Here is a 20117-nt window from a genome sequence, read left to right as displayed (position 1 = left end):
AAGCATCATCTCATAGCATACATCACAATTTCAGACAAGTAGTGATTCTGCTCTAGCATATTTAGTTTTCTTGCTCAAGTATTTTGTAGGCTTGTTTGGGAACCACACTATGTTTGTTTCTTGGCAAACTAAATGAGCAGAGTCGAAGTCACAAAACCATCTACTTGCAAGCATGGTTCGTATTACCGGTCCATTCCGATGTACCGACCGGCTGTCGATACAATACTTACCGAGCTTATCAACATACGATGGTACACTGGGGTGTACCTATGTACCACTGATAAGACCCCTAGGGTTTTATCGTAAAAGAAGAGGAAGAAAATGGATGATTGCTTTGAGGAGATCGACCTCCTTGATCACTTCGAGGGGATCGACCTTCTAGGGTTTGTCAAAAGAATAGATAATATTTTATTGATAGGTTAAAAGAAACAGATACATCTCTATTTATAGAGTTCCACCTAGAGTCCACCAGGACTTGAACTCTTAATAATAAATAAAATATTAAATAAACCCCTATCCGATTCTTACCGAACTAAATAAACTCAACAAAACATTATTCAAAAGCTCAGAAAATAAAGGGATCCTAACAATTCCTCCCTCTTCAAATCAATTTTGTCCTCAAGGCTGAGCAACATCAAACTCGGGGAGTTTCTCTTTCAGCACTTCAATCACAGGGTATTTGCAGCGCATCACAACCCATTGATCAAGTAAGTGCGGTCTCCATTCCTTGATAGTGTAAGCAATAGGTCGACCTTTCGGTGTAGTAGTCATTGTAGTCTCCTGAAGAACTCTCTCCATCCGATAGCTAGTGATAGTTGTGACCTTACTTCCATGTCTTCCCTTTAAGATCACCTGCTTTCCATTAATAAAAAACTTCATGATTAGTTTAGAAAAATTCCAAGAAACATCACCCAGGGTTGATAGTCATTTGGACCACTTCGAAGTCTTCCAAGGGTAGCAAAAAGAAGTCCACAAGCAACTCTTGGCCCTGTATAATCAACTTTATCTTCGAACATTTGTTATCACAAGTTAAAATTCGTCTATCAGCGACCTTTACTTCGAATTTGTTACAACCTTCAATATGGTAGGCCAATCGGTCAACAACTTTACTGTCCATAAAATTGTTAGTGCTACCAGTATTAATTAAAACTATAACATGCTGATGTTTCAAAGTTCCTCCAACTTTCATAGTTTGCGGGTTAGAGTAGCCGACTAATGCATGCACTGTATGTATGATAGGTCCAACATCTTCATCAGAATCCATACCTTCATGATCCGAGTCCACATTGTTAGCTTCTGATTCCTCCCCAGTTGGTTCAATCATCAGAAGTTGCCCTTATTTCCCCAATTGGTTCAATCATCAGAAGTTGCCCTTGTTTACATCGGTGCTCCCTACTCCACTTTTCATCACAATGTCAGCACAAACTCTTTGCTAATCTTTCCTTAAGTTATTCTCGGGTTTGTCTTCGGGTGTTAGGGTTCCGACTGGGAATAGATGGGGCGAGTGGCTTGTTGATCATATGTTTGTTGTCACTTATGTTTCGACGATTTTCCCTGTTGATTTTTTTCTCATGTAAACGTGCATATGATATTGTAGCTGTCATAGTGTAGGGTTGGTGAGCTTTAACTTCACACCGGATATCTGGATTATGTCCTTCGAGAAATGTACCCACTAGTTGCCGTTCGGACCAATCTCTGACTTGTTTTAACAATCGTTCAAATCTGCTCTGATATTCTAACATTGTGGAAGTCTGACGAATTTTGACGAGCTGCCTATCAATATTTTCGTATTCGGATGGCCCAAAACGAATAAGAAGTCCTCTCTTGAATTGCTCCCACGAGGGAACCCCATGGCAAGTTTTGTACTAATCAGACTATTGGATTGCATCTCCATCTAGCTGGATTAAGGTTATTTCCATCGTAGATTCTTCTAGGGTTCTGTGAAAACAAAAAAAATTTTCTGCCGTAGAGATCCAACTAGTCGGATCTCCATCTTCCCATCTTGGAAATTCCAACTTCATGCGTGGGTAGCTTGTGTCCTGTTCTTGGTTCCTTTTTCCTGTGTCTCCAGATCGATTCAATGTAAGACTTGAACTTTCATGTTGTTGAAACTTCTTGAAGCTCTCCAATAAACTCTTTTTGAAATTGTTAAGGGTTTCTTATAGTCGATTCTCAATTCTGGTTTCCAAGGCTTTTAATTGGGCTTTCACTGAGTTGTCGATAGCCATTACGTAAGACTGCAGATCTGTAATCCCCAGTTCTTATTTCTAATGTCTGGTCAAGGGCATCAGCACTGCCTATTCAGTGCAATTTTCAGTGACGTCGGCCCGAGGCAGTGTTAAGGGCGTGGTTGGGAGACAATGATGGCGACACGGTTGGGAGTAGCTGTCGGGGCTGCAACCGAGGCTGGGAGGCTGGAAGGCTGCTGTTGCCGAGGTTGGGAGGCTGCCGCTACCGAGGCTAGGAGGCTATTGCTACCGAGGCTGGGAGGCACCGCGGGATGAGACGCTAGGAGCAACGTTGGCGGCACGACTGGCAATAATTCTTTGTTTCAGGCTGTGGCAGCTACTGCCGATGACGATATCGAAGGGAGAAGGAAGCAACGATGATCGATGGTTATGACAGAAGGTGTGAGGAGGCGGGGGGGTGGGGGTGGGTGGTTTCCTTGTTTCGGTTGTTGCGAGGAGGGAAGGTTGCTACCGAGGTTGAGAGGCAACAGTGACGGTGCGACTAGGAGCAGTGTCGCCGAGGATGAGAAGTAGCAAAGGGTCGTAGAGGCTAAGCGTGGCGAGGGGGGTTGTCCGTTGGCCGGGAACAACGGCGGCGGCCCTTTCTCGCTCAAGCGGGCTGGGAGGCGCACTGCCCTCACGCTGCTCTCGGCTAGGAGGCGCGGCAACTACTGAGGGCTGGAAGGCGCGCTGCTGGAAGGAGATGCTGGCAGTGCTGTCTCCGATGGAGGCGTGGCTGAGGCGATTGTAGAGATGCCGAGGACCGCGGTTAGGAAACAAAGGCTGCTGAGGACCACGACTTCTTCTTTTCTCTGTTTTTTTTTTTTTATTATGATGATGGCTACGACGAAGTATTGTGAGAAATTACAATGAGAACACTGAGGATCGTTGCTCTGATACCAAATGATAAGACCCCTGGGGTTTTATCGTAGAAGAAGAGGGAAAAAATGGATGATTGCTTCGAGGGGATCGACCTCCTTGATCACTTCGAGGGGATCGGCCTCCTAGGGTTTGTCAAAAGACTAGATAATATTTCATTGATAGGTTAAAAGAAACAGATACATCTCTATTTATAGAATTCCACACAAAATCCACCGGGACTTGGACTCTTGATAATAAATAAATATTAAATAAACCCCTATCCGACTCTTACCAAACTAAAAAAACTCAACAAAACATTATTCAAAAGCTTAGAAAATAAAGGGATCCTAACAACCACTCGTATAGGTCCTCTGTCAGACTAGTGCATACCGCCCATACCGAGTGGTACGCTTTGGTTTATCAATCCTTGCTTGCAAGGATAAAGTTTTGTACATTAATTAACCTTCCCCAAACCCCATATTGCTTGGAACCTCTTGGATCGGATCACCGTCTTGTTCCACTTTTGGAAACTGAAACATCCCCAGATTTTGTTTCAATAATTGGAATAAGCAAATAACCAGTGTCGACAAAGGGAAGGAATGACAGTAGCATTTTTGACCTGTGGTTACTGGTTACTAGAGCCACATATTATTATAATGTGTTCAAGCTTTTTTGCTGAAATTATATGTTTGAATTTACATGAACAAGTTAATATCCATCTCCTTAAGAGAAATATCTCAATTCTCAGTCTCTAAATTTTTATGCATTTGGATATGAATCTGATGGATCTTCTGCGAAAGGATATAGTTTCCAAGGTCATTATTAAGTTATTTGTACAAATAATCCAAGATGTCTAGTCTTTGCATCATTTGATATAGTTATGTATGTAATAAGAAACACTGAAATATCTATGATTCACTTTTGTGGTTGCATCAAACAAGGAATTGTTTTCCGATTGGCATGGTTGGAATATACCATTCTACAAAGACGTAGGCATGTATCAAGGCAACCATGCCAAACGCTTGGCTAACACATCAACATGGCTGATCAGATATGTTTGATAATTTTTGTGCCAATGACACCAAGTGTTGCTGATTATCTTCAGTTATGATGCACCATTAAAGCAACTTCAACATGGCTGATCAGATATGTTTGATAATTTTTGTGCCAATTACGCCATGTGTTGCTGATTATCTTCAGTTATGATGCACCATTAAAGCAACTTCATATGGAAAAATATATTCAGTTCTTGATTTATACTGAAACATACAGTAATTGTATACCTTCAGTAGTTATTGAAACAACTTTGGCCCTGTTTAGTTTATGTGGCAAGTAGCAACTTACAGTTAGATATATTTTGTACACTTTCTTGGTGATGTCTGTACCCAGCTTCAACATAAGCCTTCATTCGCTCATTCCAATTGGCACCAATTGTGACAGCAACATTCTCTGATGTCTTCTGAAATTCTGAACTCCTAAACTTTTCTGTACAAAAGAAGAAAAACATAAAAAATATGAACTTCATCTGTAAGATAGAATTGTAACAGCAGAATAGGGCAAATTTCTAAGCATATTATTCATGTTTTATCAAAAAAAGGCAGGGACTAGCATTTTCAGAAGATATGAAATCAAAAGAGAAATAAAACAAAGATTAAGCAAGTAAAAATACCAAAAAAAGAGGAACAAGTTAATTAAGCCAGAAAACCTGCACCTAAGAAAAGAGCAACAAGCAATTTTAACATTTCGCCTGAACTGGTACATGTCATGTGGTACATATAAATCTGGGCCTCAACTGAAATGCGCAGTTGCAGACTGCTCAACTTCAGACAATCCACATTTGGTGCAACAAGCAATTTTAACATTTCCCCTGAACTGGTACATGTCATGTGGTACATATAAATCTGGGCCTCAACTGAAATGCGCAGTTGCAGACTGCTCAACTTCAGACAATCCACATTCGGTGTAGACCTCCGCTGGTTTGGGCCTGATAACGGGCTTGAACCATGTGATAAGCCTAGTTCAGTTTTTGCTTTAATCAACTCTGATCTCATAACCCACCCTATTCCATCTCCCTTGTGCTCACCTCCATGACACCACCCACAGTCTACAACCTAATGCCGTCAATAAGCCTGGTACTACTGTCCTCCTCTGCCACAGACTCCTCCTCCCCTTTCTTTCCACCTCCTCTTGTCCTGTCTTTCCTCCTCATCTTCTCCTCCGCCCTCCCCCTCCTCCCACCCCCATCTTTTCTTGGGACCACAGTGCATGTCGGCATATCGTTTGCCGGCACATGAACACAGACCAGAACAGAGCAAGTCGGTGGTCTGTGCCAGAGCTGAAATATAGAACCTTGGCACCACGGGTATATATATCATGACAAAAAAGCATTTAGAATAAGAAAGGAAGACAAGCAAATAGTAATTTGTCAGCATACTATATAGAAATAAAGCATGGCTAGTAAACAGTGACAATTATCTTTTTCAAGCTTTGAGGTGTTTCTAAATACCAGTAATCTGAGACTCTAAATTATAACCCCATCAGGATTTAGAACCCCGAAATTGTACAGGATCAAAACCTCACCCTTCCACAGATCTACTAAATGGTATGCATCTATAAAGATATAAAAGAGTAGGCATACCTATCGATCCATGAAATCCAATAAGAAACCTCTTTCCCACATCAACCAGCTCCTCATATTTTGCAGTTCTGCAAGATTATCTCCTCTTGATCTCATGATTATGTTACAATAAGAAGCACTCATCAAATAAATATAATAAGTTGACACAACGCACTGATCCGAGATTGCTAGTTTTGGAATGAGAACTGAGAAAGACATAAAATTTGTACCAACGGAAGTACTTGCAATGAATTATACAGCATAAAGGCATCCAAATAGATGTACTTATTATGGCAGTTGCAGAAGATGTAAATTCTTTGTGTTCCTATTAATTCTTTCTCAAAGTACTTAACAAAGGCTTTTGATGCATAAGAAACATCATCATCAAATGGTAACTTTTATTTTATCACATGGTAACTGAAAATTTGCAACATTTCACGTTGATTGTTGCACCAAAACTTAATAAGAAGTAAGAACAATAAATAAAATGACAGTTTACTTGAGATTCCACCAAGTGATATAACAGTAAAAGAACAATCACAATGTCACACCTACTGATTTTATCCATATTATTGAAGTAGGCACCAAAAAAGTGCATGTAAACAAGCAAAATTCCAAAATCAAGCACTTCAGAAGTTAAGGGGGTCTTGAAATGTCAAAAGAATAAAGGGGCATGTGAATCATCACTATCATTATCATTTGACAAATTGATATGAAACATTATCCCCCGTTCAACTTCAAAATAATACACTTTAGTAAATAGATACATTTTGTTTTTAAGAGAATGTTACTCAATCTGATAATAAGTTAGGTATTAATATAGACTAGTATATCAAACAAAGTCAAGAATTCCAGTTTGACAACCAAAGCTTGTTCCCTCTTGTTGTAAATACAATGATTACTCTCTAAATCCAGTGATTTCAAAAGCGTTAGGCGCCAATAGGCGCTAAGGTCCAAAAACGCCTGAGGCATTAGGCGCTCGCCCGAGCGAAGCGATGCGCTAAAATATAAAAATATATAATATAATTAATAAATATAATTATTTAAATAAAAATATGCTATTAAATTAAGAAAATTAGGTACAAAATCATAATAAATAAATAAATAAATAAATCATAATAGTATATTTTTATTTTTTAAATAAAAATACTATTAAATAAATAAAAATTAATAATATTAAAATAAAAATAATATATTAGTAATCTAATAAATAAAAATACTATTATTAGTATACAATTAGCAGTATACTGTTAATATACTGTCGACAGTATAGTAAGAAGAGTGTGAGAAGACCGAGGCTGCTGAGGCAACGGTAACAAGCGACAGCCATAGCTGGAGCGGGAGCGGGAGCGGAAGCGGCTAGTGACGGCGACAGCGGGAGTGGGAGCGGGAGCTGCGAGCGGTAGTAGCAACAACAGCGGCGAGCGACGACAGCAGCGACGAGCAGTGATTGTGGCAGCGGCGAGCAATCGGCGAGCAACGATTGTGGCAGCGGCGAGTAGCGATAGTAGCGGCGAGCAGCGACAGTTGTAGCGGCAGTAGAGAGCAGCGACAACGGAGAAGAAATCTCGACGGTAAAATCGTGAGTGTTAGGGTTGGGAAAGTCGGGTAAATCACGAAAGAGAGCATGATATCGGTGATTTAGTTGGTTCGATTGAACCAACAAAGGCACCTGAGACCAACCAGACCTAAAAATCTGGTTCGGTCGCCTGGTTTAACCCAGGCGCTCGCCCGAAGCGCTCGACGCCTGGACATGAAGCGAGGCGCTCGGGCCTCGCCTCGCCTCGCCCGAGCGCCTAGGCGAGCGCCCGAGCGCCTATTGAAATCACTGTCTAAATCCACTCAATGGCTAGAAGATATATGACAGAAAAAGTGCATACCCTGTCAAGTTTTTAATTACCAAGTTAGACACAAGACAACGTCTCAGTCAGATTGTAATGAGTCATTTAAAAAACAACTATATGTAGTATGATATTAGAGACAATTGAAAGAATTTTGCCTCTCCAGTGACTTAAAATCATAAAGAAAATTATTGTTATAGTAAAATGCTAGGATTTTCTAAAACTAACTATAAGAAGTTGTAGACTAGATTCAACATTATTAATTCAAAATCTCAAGATTTTCAGTTGGACAGACCCATGAACTTTCCCCTGCAGGAACTCATACCCAATGATGGAATCCCACAAAAGCATACCATAATATAGTAAGGTTGGGCCTCCTAATATCAATCCCCTATTTATATAAAAATTGCTTATTTAATTAATGCCTCAAAGAAATGAGCAAATAGACTATCAAGATAAACATGAGTTGCTTATTTAGCTAAACATTTGTCTTATGAAAAAGTAACTCATTACAGTCATGGAATGCTCTATTATTGGTAGTCTTTTCAATGTCTCATTAGGAAAATGCATCAGCTTCTGCTAGAAAAATGTATATGATGCTCATTGTACTAGAAAAATAAATTTAGCCACAAATGGTCTTAGAACAGATACAGATATGCTTTAAGGTCAGTTTAATTCTTACATGTGTGAAATGAGGAACTCAAAAGTACATTTTTCAACTAAAGGCGAATAAGAAAAGGCATGGATGTTTTTGGTAATGCATATTGCTTAGGAACCAACTTTTCATGAATTTCTTTGACAAGTCATTTGGATATGATGATGAGAAATAGTTTTATTTTTATTTTCTTTGGTAGATATATGGTTTTTTTTCTTTGGCATAAGCACGAAACTAGAATCAAAGTCCAATTAGAATATTGTTTTGCTCCCTAATCTTGTTATCAAGATTATAGAATCTGAGCTTTCATGTCAGTCATTCATTGTTGTGATATAAACTCTCTTACTCATGATTACATTAAACTGATAGATTTATGCAAATGTTGAAAAACTGTCAGACAATAAGAATTCCTATCTTTCTACTATTAAAATCCTATTCTTTTTTGTTAAAACAGGAAATAAAAAACTTATAAAATTGATGTATATCGTCCTAATTGTATCTACTAACTAGAATTTTGAAGAATTTGTTGTTAATTCAACAATATGGAACATAAAATATATCTTGTTGCTAATAACAAACAAATAGACACAAAAACATAGAGAAACAGAAAGCATCAGGAGAAATATATTGGTTATTAGGATTCCATTTTTAATGAACATCCTTTTTCTTGAGAATTTTTTGCAAAAGAACAAAATTGATGATGAATTAACAAAAAATTGCAATCTCGTAACAGGTACTGTACCAGTCCCTGGTCGGATTGGTTCTGTACCAGTCCCTTGTTGGACTGGTACTGTATCAGTCCTTGGTAGGACTGGTACATTGTGTCTATACCAAAGAGGAAGAAGCTGTGACACAGAAGGAAGAAGAGGAGGTGGAGAAAGAGATGGAAGAAGGAAGAAGGAAGGGGAAGGAAGAAGAGAACATGGGGGAAGAGGAGGAGGAGGAACAGGAAGAAGAGGAGGCAATCGAGGAAACGGAGTAAGGAGGAAGAGGATGGAAGAAGAGGTCGCAATCGAGGAAGAAGAGGACGCGGTGGGGCAAGAGGAGAAGGAAGAGGAAGAAGAGAATGCGAGCCTAATTGAATCAGATGTACACTTAAAGTTTTTCTTCTTTTAATAGAACAGATCAGACCGCCTGAAATGGAGGCAGTCCACGTCTCGATTCAGGCTCGGATTGGTAAATACCAGTCAGAATGAGCCACATCGGGCGTAGCTGCAATAACTGGAATTAACAAAGGAAACATATGCAGTTGCTAGAAGAAAAGATTCATGATGGTTGATGTGTCCTCACCACCCATAAATGCATGAAATTCTCATGCCACCTTCATTAGTGAATACATTAATGACTGCAATCCCATGCTAAGATATTGACACAAAGGAATGGATCAGAAACTTTTATGGACAAAATGGAGTTAATCTTCAAGCATAGCTCTTGCACTTGAATTTAGGCATTTAATTCATATAATAATATGGTCATCACATACCTCACGAATGGAGGAAGATCATTTTAGTACTAATTTATAAGAATAAGGGTGAAATCCTAGGTTGTTCTAGTTATAGAGCAATAAAGATTATGAGTCACACTATGAAAATTTGGGACAATCATTGGAAGTTGAATAAGATGTGAAACAAATATTTCCAAAAAAACAATTTGATTTTAGGCTTGGAAGATCAATAATTGAAGTTATTTATTTATTAAAACAATTTATGAAAAAGTATAGAGAGAAAGGGAAAGATATGAGTATGGTCTTTATTAATTTAGAGAAGGTTTATGATAGAGTTCATAGAGATTTATAATTGTGGATTGTACAAAAGAAGGATGTATCTACTAATTATATTGATGTTATAAAAGATATATAAGATAGTAATAAAATCACTAGTAGACCTAATGATATAGTGTTAAAAGATATATAGACAAGTTGATTAGTATATACAGAAAAGTTGACAAATAAGAAATTTCCTTAAGTAAAGGGCTTAGGTGTCTTGGATCAATTATTCAACAAGCTGAAGACATCGATTAATATATTATCCATAAGATAAAAATTAAATGGTCCAACTGGAGATGGACATCAGGAGTTTTCTGTGATACATACCTTTTAGATTAAAAAATTCTATAAGACTATTGTTAGACCAATGATATTATGGATCTGAATGTTGGGTAGTTAACAAACCATATATATTGGGGTGGATATGTAGAATTTGTAGGAAAGATAGGAAAAAAATGTTATCTTCGTAAATTGTTAGGTGTGCCTTCGAAGATAAAATGAGGAAGAAGAATCATTTAACATGGTTCAGACATGTGCTAAAGAGACCTATACATACTGTAGTGAGACTGCAGTTAGAAGGTGTGAAATAATTACTATTAGTGGAACAACGAGGTATAGAGGCAGGGGAAAGCTGCCACATCTCATGGACAGTTGCAATGGAAAATGATAATATTATTGCAAACAATACTGTGTCTAAGTAAAAGCTATTTTTTGTGCTTACTTTGTCATGAAGTCTAAAAAGATTCTGGTTATATTTCCACCCAATTCACAGTGAATTTTCTCCAGCTCATACTTCCTTTTCAAAACCTGCAAAGGCGAGATTTTGGAGGTACAAAGTCATTAGGGTTTTGTTCTTTCCTTTTTTCTTGTCAGAAACGCGTTGAAGTTGGCAGGTGAACAATAGCATCAAGATCCGCGCGAGCGGCGGAAAACGAATAGAGTGAGATCAAGACGAACCGGATCGTCGGTGGCGCCGCTGACGGCGATGGTGCCAGTCGAGGCCATCGGCAGGACGATCGCAGGACGATCGCACGAGGGCTCCAGCGTCGGCCACCGTCTCTGCGAGGTGCGGTAGAGAGCAGAAGTAGGCGGCGGTTTGTGAGGCGCCCCTTCCCTCCCCTTCCCTCCTCTTTCGCCACGGGCAAATCGTACGGGATCGATGAGCAGGGCGTTTATAGTATCGGAGAATCAGGGTCCGTTTCCCCTTCGCGACGAATACGGGTAATTTATCGAAAAAAATAATTACTAATGAACGTTTAATCAGTTTGCATATTATCATTTACCATCCCTTTTATATTATTTATACTTTATTTTAAATTTTTAATATTTTTAAATTATCTTTTTATAAATAGATAAAAATATACTTATCTTTTTTTTCTCCACATATTTGTAACTGAAACATATATTTCCATTTACTCTAATATCGTCGGTTATATCAATTGAAATATAAAAATAAAAATTAAAAAGATAATTTTAATATTCAAATTAGTAGTGGTGTACTCAACATCGAATTGTATGACCCATATTTTTCTACCATTGCTAGATACGTCCATTGGGAGCTCGGTAGTTGCTCGTCTACCAGCCTTCTAGAGCCTCCCTCTCCAGTCGACGATAATTGTGGCAAATATAACTCCTTTAACAATAAGCTCATAATCTCTTCTTTTTCATCTTCATGAACTAATTGTTAGTCATAGGTGTCCTATAAGCTAATCACATGAGTGATAACATGTGTGACTTGACACACGGTATTTTTGCTTATTATTATTATTTGCTATTTTATCACTTTATATTGCATGTTGCATGAATATATTATGATGTCCGTGGATCTATGCAATGGGAATCGAATCGTGATGAGATTACGATAATGAGACAGATTCACCTTTAAACACGGATCCTAAATAATCCTAATCATAGGTTACTCGAGAGGGACATCAAGATAAATGGACAAATTGGTGTGCTGTATACCCGTCCATATGATAGATGCAGTTGGTCTCATAGATGCTCGTCTAAAGACACTAGGGATATAGTGCTGGTGTTTATTGGAGAATAAGTTCACTGATTAATCTACTCACGAAATGTTGGATGGTTTATGATGCCTTATTGTCAAACAGTGATTCCGTCTTCCCAATAGTATATATGGTCTTTAGACTTAAGACACCAAGGATGTCCTGTATGAGTACTCTACTCTTTGATACCGAACTTATAGGTCTAAAGATTTCAGATCTAGTACAACCGATCATCGAAAGTAGTAGCCAATTTTACGAGGGCTATTAAGTGTCAATAGATGATCATCTGCTCTCATGTCATGAGAGGAATATCTCATGTGTTCTTGCCCCGATAAATCCCTAAACAGGGTCATTCAGATTGAGAGAGAAAGAGTTCTCTAAGAGAATCCAATTAGAGCGAGACTCAAGTAGAAACTATATGGGCCTAACAATACCATGCCCGGTATACAATTTCTAGGGTATTAGATGGATAGGGGACTATAGATACATAGTAATTGAGGATAGATAGGTCCAAAGGATTAGATTTTCTTATATCGTTTGGGGACTGTGGCGTAATAGCTTAGTACATCTGTAGTTGATAAGTCGAGTGAATTATTATAGAGATAATAATTCATTGAGCCAGAAGGAGTTATGACAGGTATGACTCATAGCTAGCTCAATATTGGGCCTAGAGGGTCACATATATATGACAGGCGTTACGATAAGTAGAGGTTCGGATATGAGATATCCATTAGACCCCTAATCTTATTGGATATCCAATAAGCCCTAAAATTATTGGATCCTATAGATTAGATCCAATAAGAGCCAATGAGAGATTATTGGATAGAGATCTACTAATCTAAGCTTGGATAGTTGGATAGAGATCCAATACCTAATAGGGCAGGATCCATTATGGTTAAGTCGAAAGGGAGCCTCTATAAATAGGAGAGAACTAAACACCCATAGGCTAGAGGTTTTCTTGGTTGCCACCTCCTATTCTCCTCTCCCCTTGTCCCCCTCAGATAGTAGGCTTAAAGATTTTAGGAGCATTTGTTGAATCTTAGATTTTAATGATGAAACCAATTGATAGTATTTATGATTTAATCTGTGTTTTGAGTGACGCATGATGCTTTAATCAAAGAGAGAATTAAAGCAGGAAGAATCATGTTAGGTCGGAGAAAAACATGTCAGAAGATTGGACGTCGCGTTGGAGGATCGGTCGATGTATCGACAAAAGGCTTTGGGCTATGGTTTCGGGCATCTAGCCAAGAAGAGATGATATTGCGCAAGGATATCAGAGTTGTGGAGGTCAATTGGCTGATTGGACAATAGGTCGCAAGAGAGGATGATGCGTCGAAGAATCGGACGAAGCGTCGATGGATCAGTAACATACCAGACAACATGATTTATGCTTAGTAATAATTGTCTAGATCGAAGTGTGTTTTATGTATGCAGAATTAACTACGATAGCAAAGCATAAAGCAAAATGAAGTCCGGAGTCAAGAACACGATTTTGTTGGGAGTTCGAGAGTTCGTCGGAAGTCTAGACGTTCATTAGAAGTTCTACAGGAACCAACCGAGAAGTCCAAGAGTTTACCAAAGAAGCTCATTGGAACTCACCAAGAAGATCGTCAGAACTCGCCAAGAAGATCGTCGTGAAGTCCATGAGCATGTCGGGAGTCCGCTGGAACATTGCCGAGAGATTATCAGAAGTTCACTAGAAGATCGTCGGAAGCTCACCAGAAAGAAACCTAGACTTACAGACTTATTTAGCTTAGTAAATATCTTAAAATTCATAGTTATCACATAATTGGGATTAGAATTGGGCCAACCCAATTAGGGGATAATTGGGCCCAAGTTTAGGTTGTGTTGGGCCAAGAGAAAGGCTCAAACAGTGATCAAACAGGTGAAATCCTCGTGGCACAATCTCTAAGACTATGTCAAGTGGTGGTACTGCCCAAACACACTCTTCTAGGCAGTGGTACCACCCGTACCCTAAAATTTCAGGGGATTTAAATTTTGGCTCTATTTTTGAAGCCATTTGGGGTCTATAAATACCCAAGCTATTCCTGCATAGAGAAGTAATAAAAGTGAACAAAAACTCTGTGTTTCTATAGTTTAAAACCCTTGTAAAGTATAGAGTCCCTCCTCCTAAAGTTTACAGACCATTTTAAGAGAGAATATGAGGGAAGCTTTGTAAAAAGGGTGCGTAGAGGTTCTCTCCTGAGCCTACAAAAGGAGAATAGAGTTGTAAGAAGAAGGTTAATTTTTACATATTAAAGGAAGATCATTATTGGATGTCGATGGCCTCGACGGAAGAGGAATCGGTGGAGTGGATGTAGGTCATGACGACCGAACCACTATAACTCAGTTTGCATTTACTTCTTGCAATTTACATTTACTACAAACTACCCTTCTTTACTTGCTTTACATCCACTACACTTTTTCATATACTTTCAAGTTAACATCTTTCGAAATGGGTTTAATCGCAATGAGATTTTCAAACCAATGTAATTTTTACTACTACACTTATTCACCCCCCCCCTCTTAGTGTCGACTCGTTACTAATAGTGTCGTCGCAGCCTTACTATGTAGATCACCCCTAGAGAGGAGGATGCTTGACCTTCTTTATCCTCTCCTACAGATCTGTAGGGATTCAGGGATATACGATCTCCCTAGATAACACAACTATCTCACATGTGGTTTTCAGTTTTACAGATTTTATGCACCAATTTTCGCATGACGATGAATACAATTTATAGAAAATTTAGGGATTTTTATTTTCTATTCTTCCACTACGCATGTGATGTTGCCCCCTAAGATTTTTCTATACTAATTGCTAGTCATAGGTGTCATACAAGCCAATCATATGAGTGATGACATGTGTGATATGATACATATCTAGTAGGTGTATAAGCAATCACACATCACATGAGTAATCACACTAAATGATAATGGACCACTATCTAATATGATAAGGCCCGAGCTAGTGGGCCTAATCAATCATATCAAGATCTATGTATGCAGCGGTGTATCTCCATGCCTTGTGATCGTTCATCTCGTCCTCGTTAGTAAGCATCGCTCTTGCGGGGGTAGTGCCCGTAGCAAGCCGGTGGTCCCTTTGCGGGCGAGCACTGCTGTGGGCACCGTTTGCCCTTGCAGGCGCCACTGCAAGTGGCGATCAACCCTACGGGCTGCTCGCCCGCGAGCGATGCCACCCTTACGAGCGCTATGCCCGTAGGTAGCACATGTCGGTCGTAAGCCTGCTACAAGTAGGTCGTCAGCTTGCTGCTGTAGGCACAGTGCCTGCACACAGCAATAATTGTTGTGCTTGTGTTGGCATTGTGTCGCTTGCCTATGGCCGCTACCCTTGTGGCTACTACTGCAAGTAAATACACGTAGTTCAAAACCATTCTTTCACACGAACAACCTGACAATGATATCACTGTATAGAATTCTAGGGGCGACATTACATGCACAACGGAAGAATAGAAAACAAAAACCCTAAATTTTCCAATGATGTGTTCGTCATCGTGTGAAGATTGGTACACAAAATTCACAAAATTAAAAACTACATATATGAAATATTATGTTTTACCTAGGAAGATCATATATCCTTGAATCCCTATAGATCTATAGGAGAGGATGAAGGAGGTCAAGTGTCCTCCTCTCTAGCGGTGATCCACACAACAGGGCTATGATGACGCTCCTCCAATCGTTACCCAAATCTCCACACCTGTTATCTAAGGAGGAGAAGGGGAGAGGAGAATAGGAGGTGATAACAAAGAAACCCCTAGCCTATGAGTATTTAGTTTTCTCCTATTTAGAGAGGCCCCCTATCAACTTAACCATAATAGATCCTATCCTATTGGGTATTGGATCTTCATCCAACAACCCAAGCCTATTAGATTAGCTGATCTTTATCTAATAATCTCTCATTAGCATTTATTGGATCTCATCCATAGGATCCAATAATTCAAGGGCTTATTGGATATCCAATAAGATAGGGGCTCCAACAGATATCTCATATCCGAACTTCTACTCGTCGCAACACCTACCATATGTGTATGACCCTCTAGGCCTAATATCGAGCTGGCCGTGAGACATACCTATCATAACTCTTTCTGGCTCAGTGAATTACTATCTCCATAATAATTCGCTCGACTCATCGACTACGGATGTACTAGGCCACTACGCCGTAGTCCCCAAACGAACAAAGGAATCCAATCCTGATCCTCTATTGATACTTAATAGCTCTCGTAAGGTTAGCTGCCATCTCAATAACCAACTGTGCTAATCTGAAACTTTCAAATCTGTAAGACTAATATCAAAGAGTGGAGTACTCATACAAGACATCCTTGGTGTCTCAAGTCTAAGGACTAGGTACATACTCAAATGATGGAATCACTGTCGAGGTATCATCAACCATCCAGCATTCCATGAGTGGATCAATCAGTGAACTCATTCTCTAATGAGCACCTGCAATGTATCCTTAGTGTCCCCACACGAGCAGCTATGAGACCAACTGCTACCGTCATATGGATGGGTATATAGTACACCAGTCTATCTAGTTATCTCGATGTCCCTCTCGAGTAACCTATGACCATAATTATTTAGGGTCTATGTTTAAAGGTAAACCAGTCTCATTATTATGATCTCATCACGATTCGAATCCCATTGCACAAATCAACAGATATGACAATATATATGCATATATGCAACAAGCAATGTAAAGAGATAGAAATGGCAAAATATAATAAGAAAAAAGAATGCATAACATGTTATACATGCCATCACTCATTATTGGAAAATATTAGGGCGACATCACATGTGCAACGGAAGAACATAAAAAAAAAATCCTAAATTTCCTAATACATGTTCATTGTCATGCGCAGATTGGTGCATAAAAACCCACGAAATAGAAAACCATGTGTGAGATAGCTATGTTATCTAGGGAGATCATATATCCCTGAATCCCTATAAATCTGTAGGAGTGGATGAAGGAGGTCAAGCGTCCTCCTCTCTAGCAGTGATACACACAGCAGGGCTGCAACGACGCTCATAAAATCTCCAGGCCTGCTATCTGAGGAGGAGAAAAGGAGAGGAGAATAGGAGGTGGCAACTAAGAAGCCCCGGCTTATGGGCCTTTAGTTCCCTCCTATTTATAGAGGCCTCTAGTTAACCCTAATGGATCCTACCCTATTGGGTATTGGATCTCCATCCAACTACCCGATTCTCCACACCCATTATCTGAGGAGGAGAAGGGGGGACGAGAATAGGAGGTGGCAGCCAAGAAACCTCTAGCCTATGGGTGTTTGGTTCCATCCTATTTATAGAGGCCCCTTGTAAACTTAACCATAATGGATCCTGCCCTATTGGGTATTGGATCTCCATCCAACTACCCAAGCCTCTTAGATTAGTGTATCTCTATCAAATATTCTCTCATTAGCTCTTATTTGATCTCCTCTATAGGATCTAATAATTTAGGGGCTTATTGGTTATCTAATAAGATAAGGGCTCTAACGAATATCTCATATCCGAACCGCTACTCGTCACTATGCCTACCAAATGTGTGTGACCCTCTATGCCCAATATCGAGCTGGCCGTGAGTCATACCTATGAGAATTCCATCTAGCTCAATGAATTATTATCTCCATAATAATTCACTCGACTCATCAACTATGGACGTACTAGGCCACTAAGTTGTAGGCCCCAAACGATACAGGGGAATCTAATCCTTTAGACCTATCTATCCTTAATTACTACGTACCTATAGTCCCTTATCCATCTAATATCCCAAAGACCATATACCGGATATGGTACTATTAGGCCTATATGGTTTCTCCTCGAGTCTCGCTCTAATCGGATTCTCCCGTAGAACACTTTCTCTCTCAATTCGAATAACCATGGCCAAGGATTTGTTTGAGCAAGAATACATATAATATTTCTCTCATGATATCGAGAGCAGATGATGCTATTGAATCTCGTATTTTGATGATGAAACCAATTGATAAGTGTTTATGATTTAATTTGTATTTTGAGTGACGCAGGATGCTTCGATTCGGGAGAGACAATTAAAGTAGGAAAAATCATGTTGGGCCAAAGGAAAACATGTTAGAAGATTGGACGTTGGGCCGGAGGATCGGTTGACGTATCGATAGAAGGCTTCGGGCCATGGATTCGGGCATCAAATCAAGAAGAGCGGATATTGTGCCAAGGATATCAGAGTTGTAGAGTCAACTAACCGATTGGGTAATAGGCCGTAAGAGAGGACGATGTGCCAAAGAATCGGATGAAGCATCGATGGACTAATGACATGCCAGACAACATGATTTAAGCTTAGTAATAATTGTTTAGATCGAAGTGTGTTTTTACATGTGTAGGATTAACTACGATAGCAAGATATAAAGCAAAATGAAGTCCCGGAGTCAAGAACGCGATTTTGTTGGGAATTCGAGAGTTTGTCGGAAGTCCGGACGTTCATCGGAAGTTCTGTAGGAACCAGCCGGAAGTTTCAGAGCTTGCTAGAGAAGCTCATCAGAACTCGCCAAGAAGATCATCGTGAAGTCCAAGAGCTTACTGGGAGTCTACTGGAACATTGTCAAGAGATCGTCGGAAGTTCGCTGGAAGATCGCCGGAAGCTCGCCGGAAGAAACTAGACTAACAGACTTGTTTAGCTTAGGAAATGTCTTAGAATTCATAGTTAGAATGTAATTGGGATTGGATTTGGGCCAACCCAATTAGGGGTCAGTTGGGCCTAATGAAAGGCCTAAACAGTGACCCAAGAGATGGCACCATCATAGCACAGTCTTCGAGACTATATCAGGTGGTGGTACCGCCTAGTGGCCTAGTGCCAGGTGGTGGTACCGTTAGATTGGGCAGTGGTACCACCCAGCACAGGCGATGGTCCCGCCCGATCCTAGGAAACCTAGGATAAGATATTTTTAGGCTCTAAGTTTGAATTAACTTGAGGCCTATAAATACTCCTCTCATCCCTAGTTAACATACACAAGACTTAAGAGTAAAAATAGAAAGAAACACTTCTGCAATCTTGTGTGAACTCCTCTCAAAAGTTCTAAGTGTTAGAATAGTTTGAGAGAGGAATAAGTGGAGGTGTAAGGGTTATCTCCTAAACCCGATAAAAGGAGAATCAAGTTGTAAAAGGTAGTTGGTCTTCGCCTATTGAAGGAAGACCGATAGTGGATGCCGGTGGCCTCGACGAAAGAGGAATCGACAAAGTGGATGTAGGTCGTGATGATCGAACCACTCTAAAATCTAGTTTGTATTTCTTCTTGAGCAATTTACTTTACTGCAAACCATTTTACTTGCTTACTGCCTTCAATACATTTACGAACATGCTTTCAAGTTAAGCATTTCTGAGTTCGGCTTTTATCGTACAAAGAAGTTTTTAGAACCGATATATTTTACCACTGCACTAATTCACCCCCCCTTTTAGTGTCAACCCATTTCCTAACAATTGGTATCAGAGCCTCGTTTTCTCATTTGGTTTAACACCCAAAGAGAAATGGCTCGTTTCACTTTCAAGAGAGTTACTCTCTCATTCGTCCTTCCTTTTTCAATGTGACAAACTTGTTAGAACCCTTGTAGATTCTAAACTTGGGGTTGATCTCTTTAGGGGATCGGTCTCCTTGGAACTCTATAGGGGTTTCTCCCTCCAAGTTGCTGCTCAAAGGCTACAGAAAAGATTCATCTATTGCTTATGAAAAGAGGTGGACTACATGACTATTTATAGGGCTTCTAAACCCTAACTCATAATAGGACTCTTACTTAAGACTCCTACTTCTAACCAACTCATAATAGGACTCCTAGTCAAGACTCCTATTTCTAACCAACTCCTAATAGGACTCCTACTCAAGACTCCTATTCCTTTACAACTCCCTATTCTTCTCTAAGAAATAACCTCCTAACCCTAGTCGGCCTCTTCACCTCTTTAATAGGGGTCGGCTTAGGTAGGTTTTACATAAATGTCCCTCTCAATTAGGACTCTCCTAGCTAGAGTCCTAACACCGGCCTCTTCACCTCTTTAATAGGGGTCAGCTTAAGTAGGTTTTACATGAATGTCCCTCTCAATTAGTACTCTCCTAGCTAGAGTCCTAACAGACCCACCCTTTTCAAATCAGCCTTGTCCTTAAGGCTGACAATTC

General features: G+C 39.7%; 1 protein-coding gene across 2 annotated transcripts in view; it reads right to left on the bottom strand.

The window, feature by feature from the left end:
- The window catches only part of LOC103972911 (uncharacterized), a 33837-nt gene extending 22673 nt beyond the window's left edge, over window positions 1–11164 (bottom strand). The window contains exons 1-4 of one of the 2 annotated variants that reach the window (XM_065099422.1): window positions 10925–11164; window positions 10689–10774; window positions 5728–5795; window positions 4434–4574 (exon numbers count right to left, since the gene is read on the bottom strand). In XM_065099422.1, the coding sequence (XP_064955494.1) occupies window positions 4434–4574; window positions 5728–5795; window positions 10689–10774; window positions 10925–10972 (343 nt within the window). In that variant the 5' untranslated portion in view covers window positions 10973–11164. The remainder of the gene's footprint in view (window positions 1–4433; window positions 4575–5727; window positions 5796–10688; window positions 10775–10924) is intronic. The other variant, XM_009387306.3, reaches the window with a different exon arrangement.
- Between the last annotated feature and the right edge of the window lie 8953 nt (window positions 11165–20117).

Source organism: Musa acuminata, chromosome BXJ2-3 (assembly GCF_036884655.1).
Source record: "Musa acuminata AAA Group cultivar baxijiao chromosome BXJ2-3, Cavendish_Baxijiao_AAA, whole genome shotgun sequence".
Lineage (NCBI taxonomy): Eukaryota > Viridiplantae > Streptophyta > Magnoliopsida > Zingiberales > Musaceae > Musa > Musa acuminata.
The sequence above is the reverse complement of the archived record's forward strand: the minus strand, read 5'-3'. Positions and strand labels throughout refer to the sequence as shown.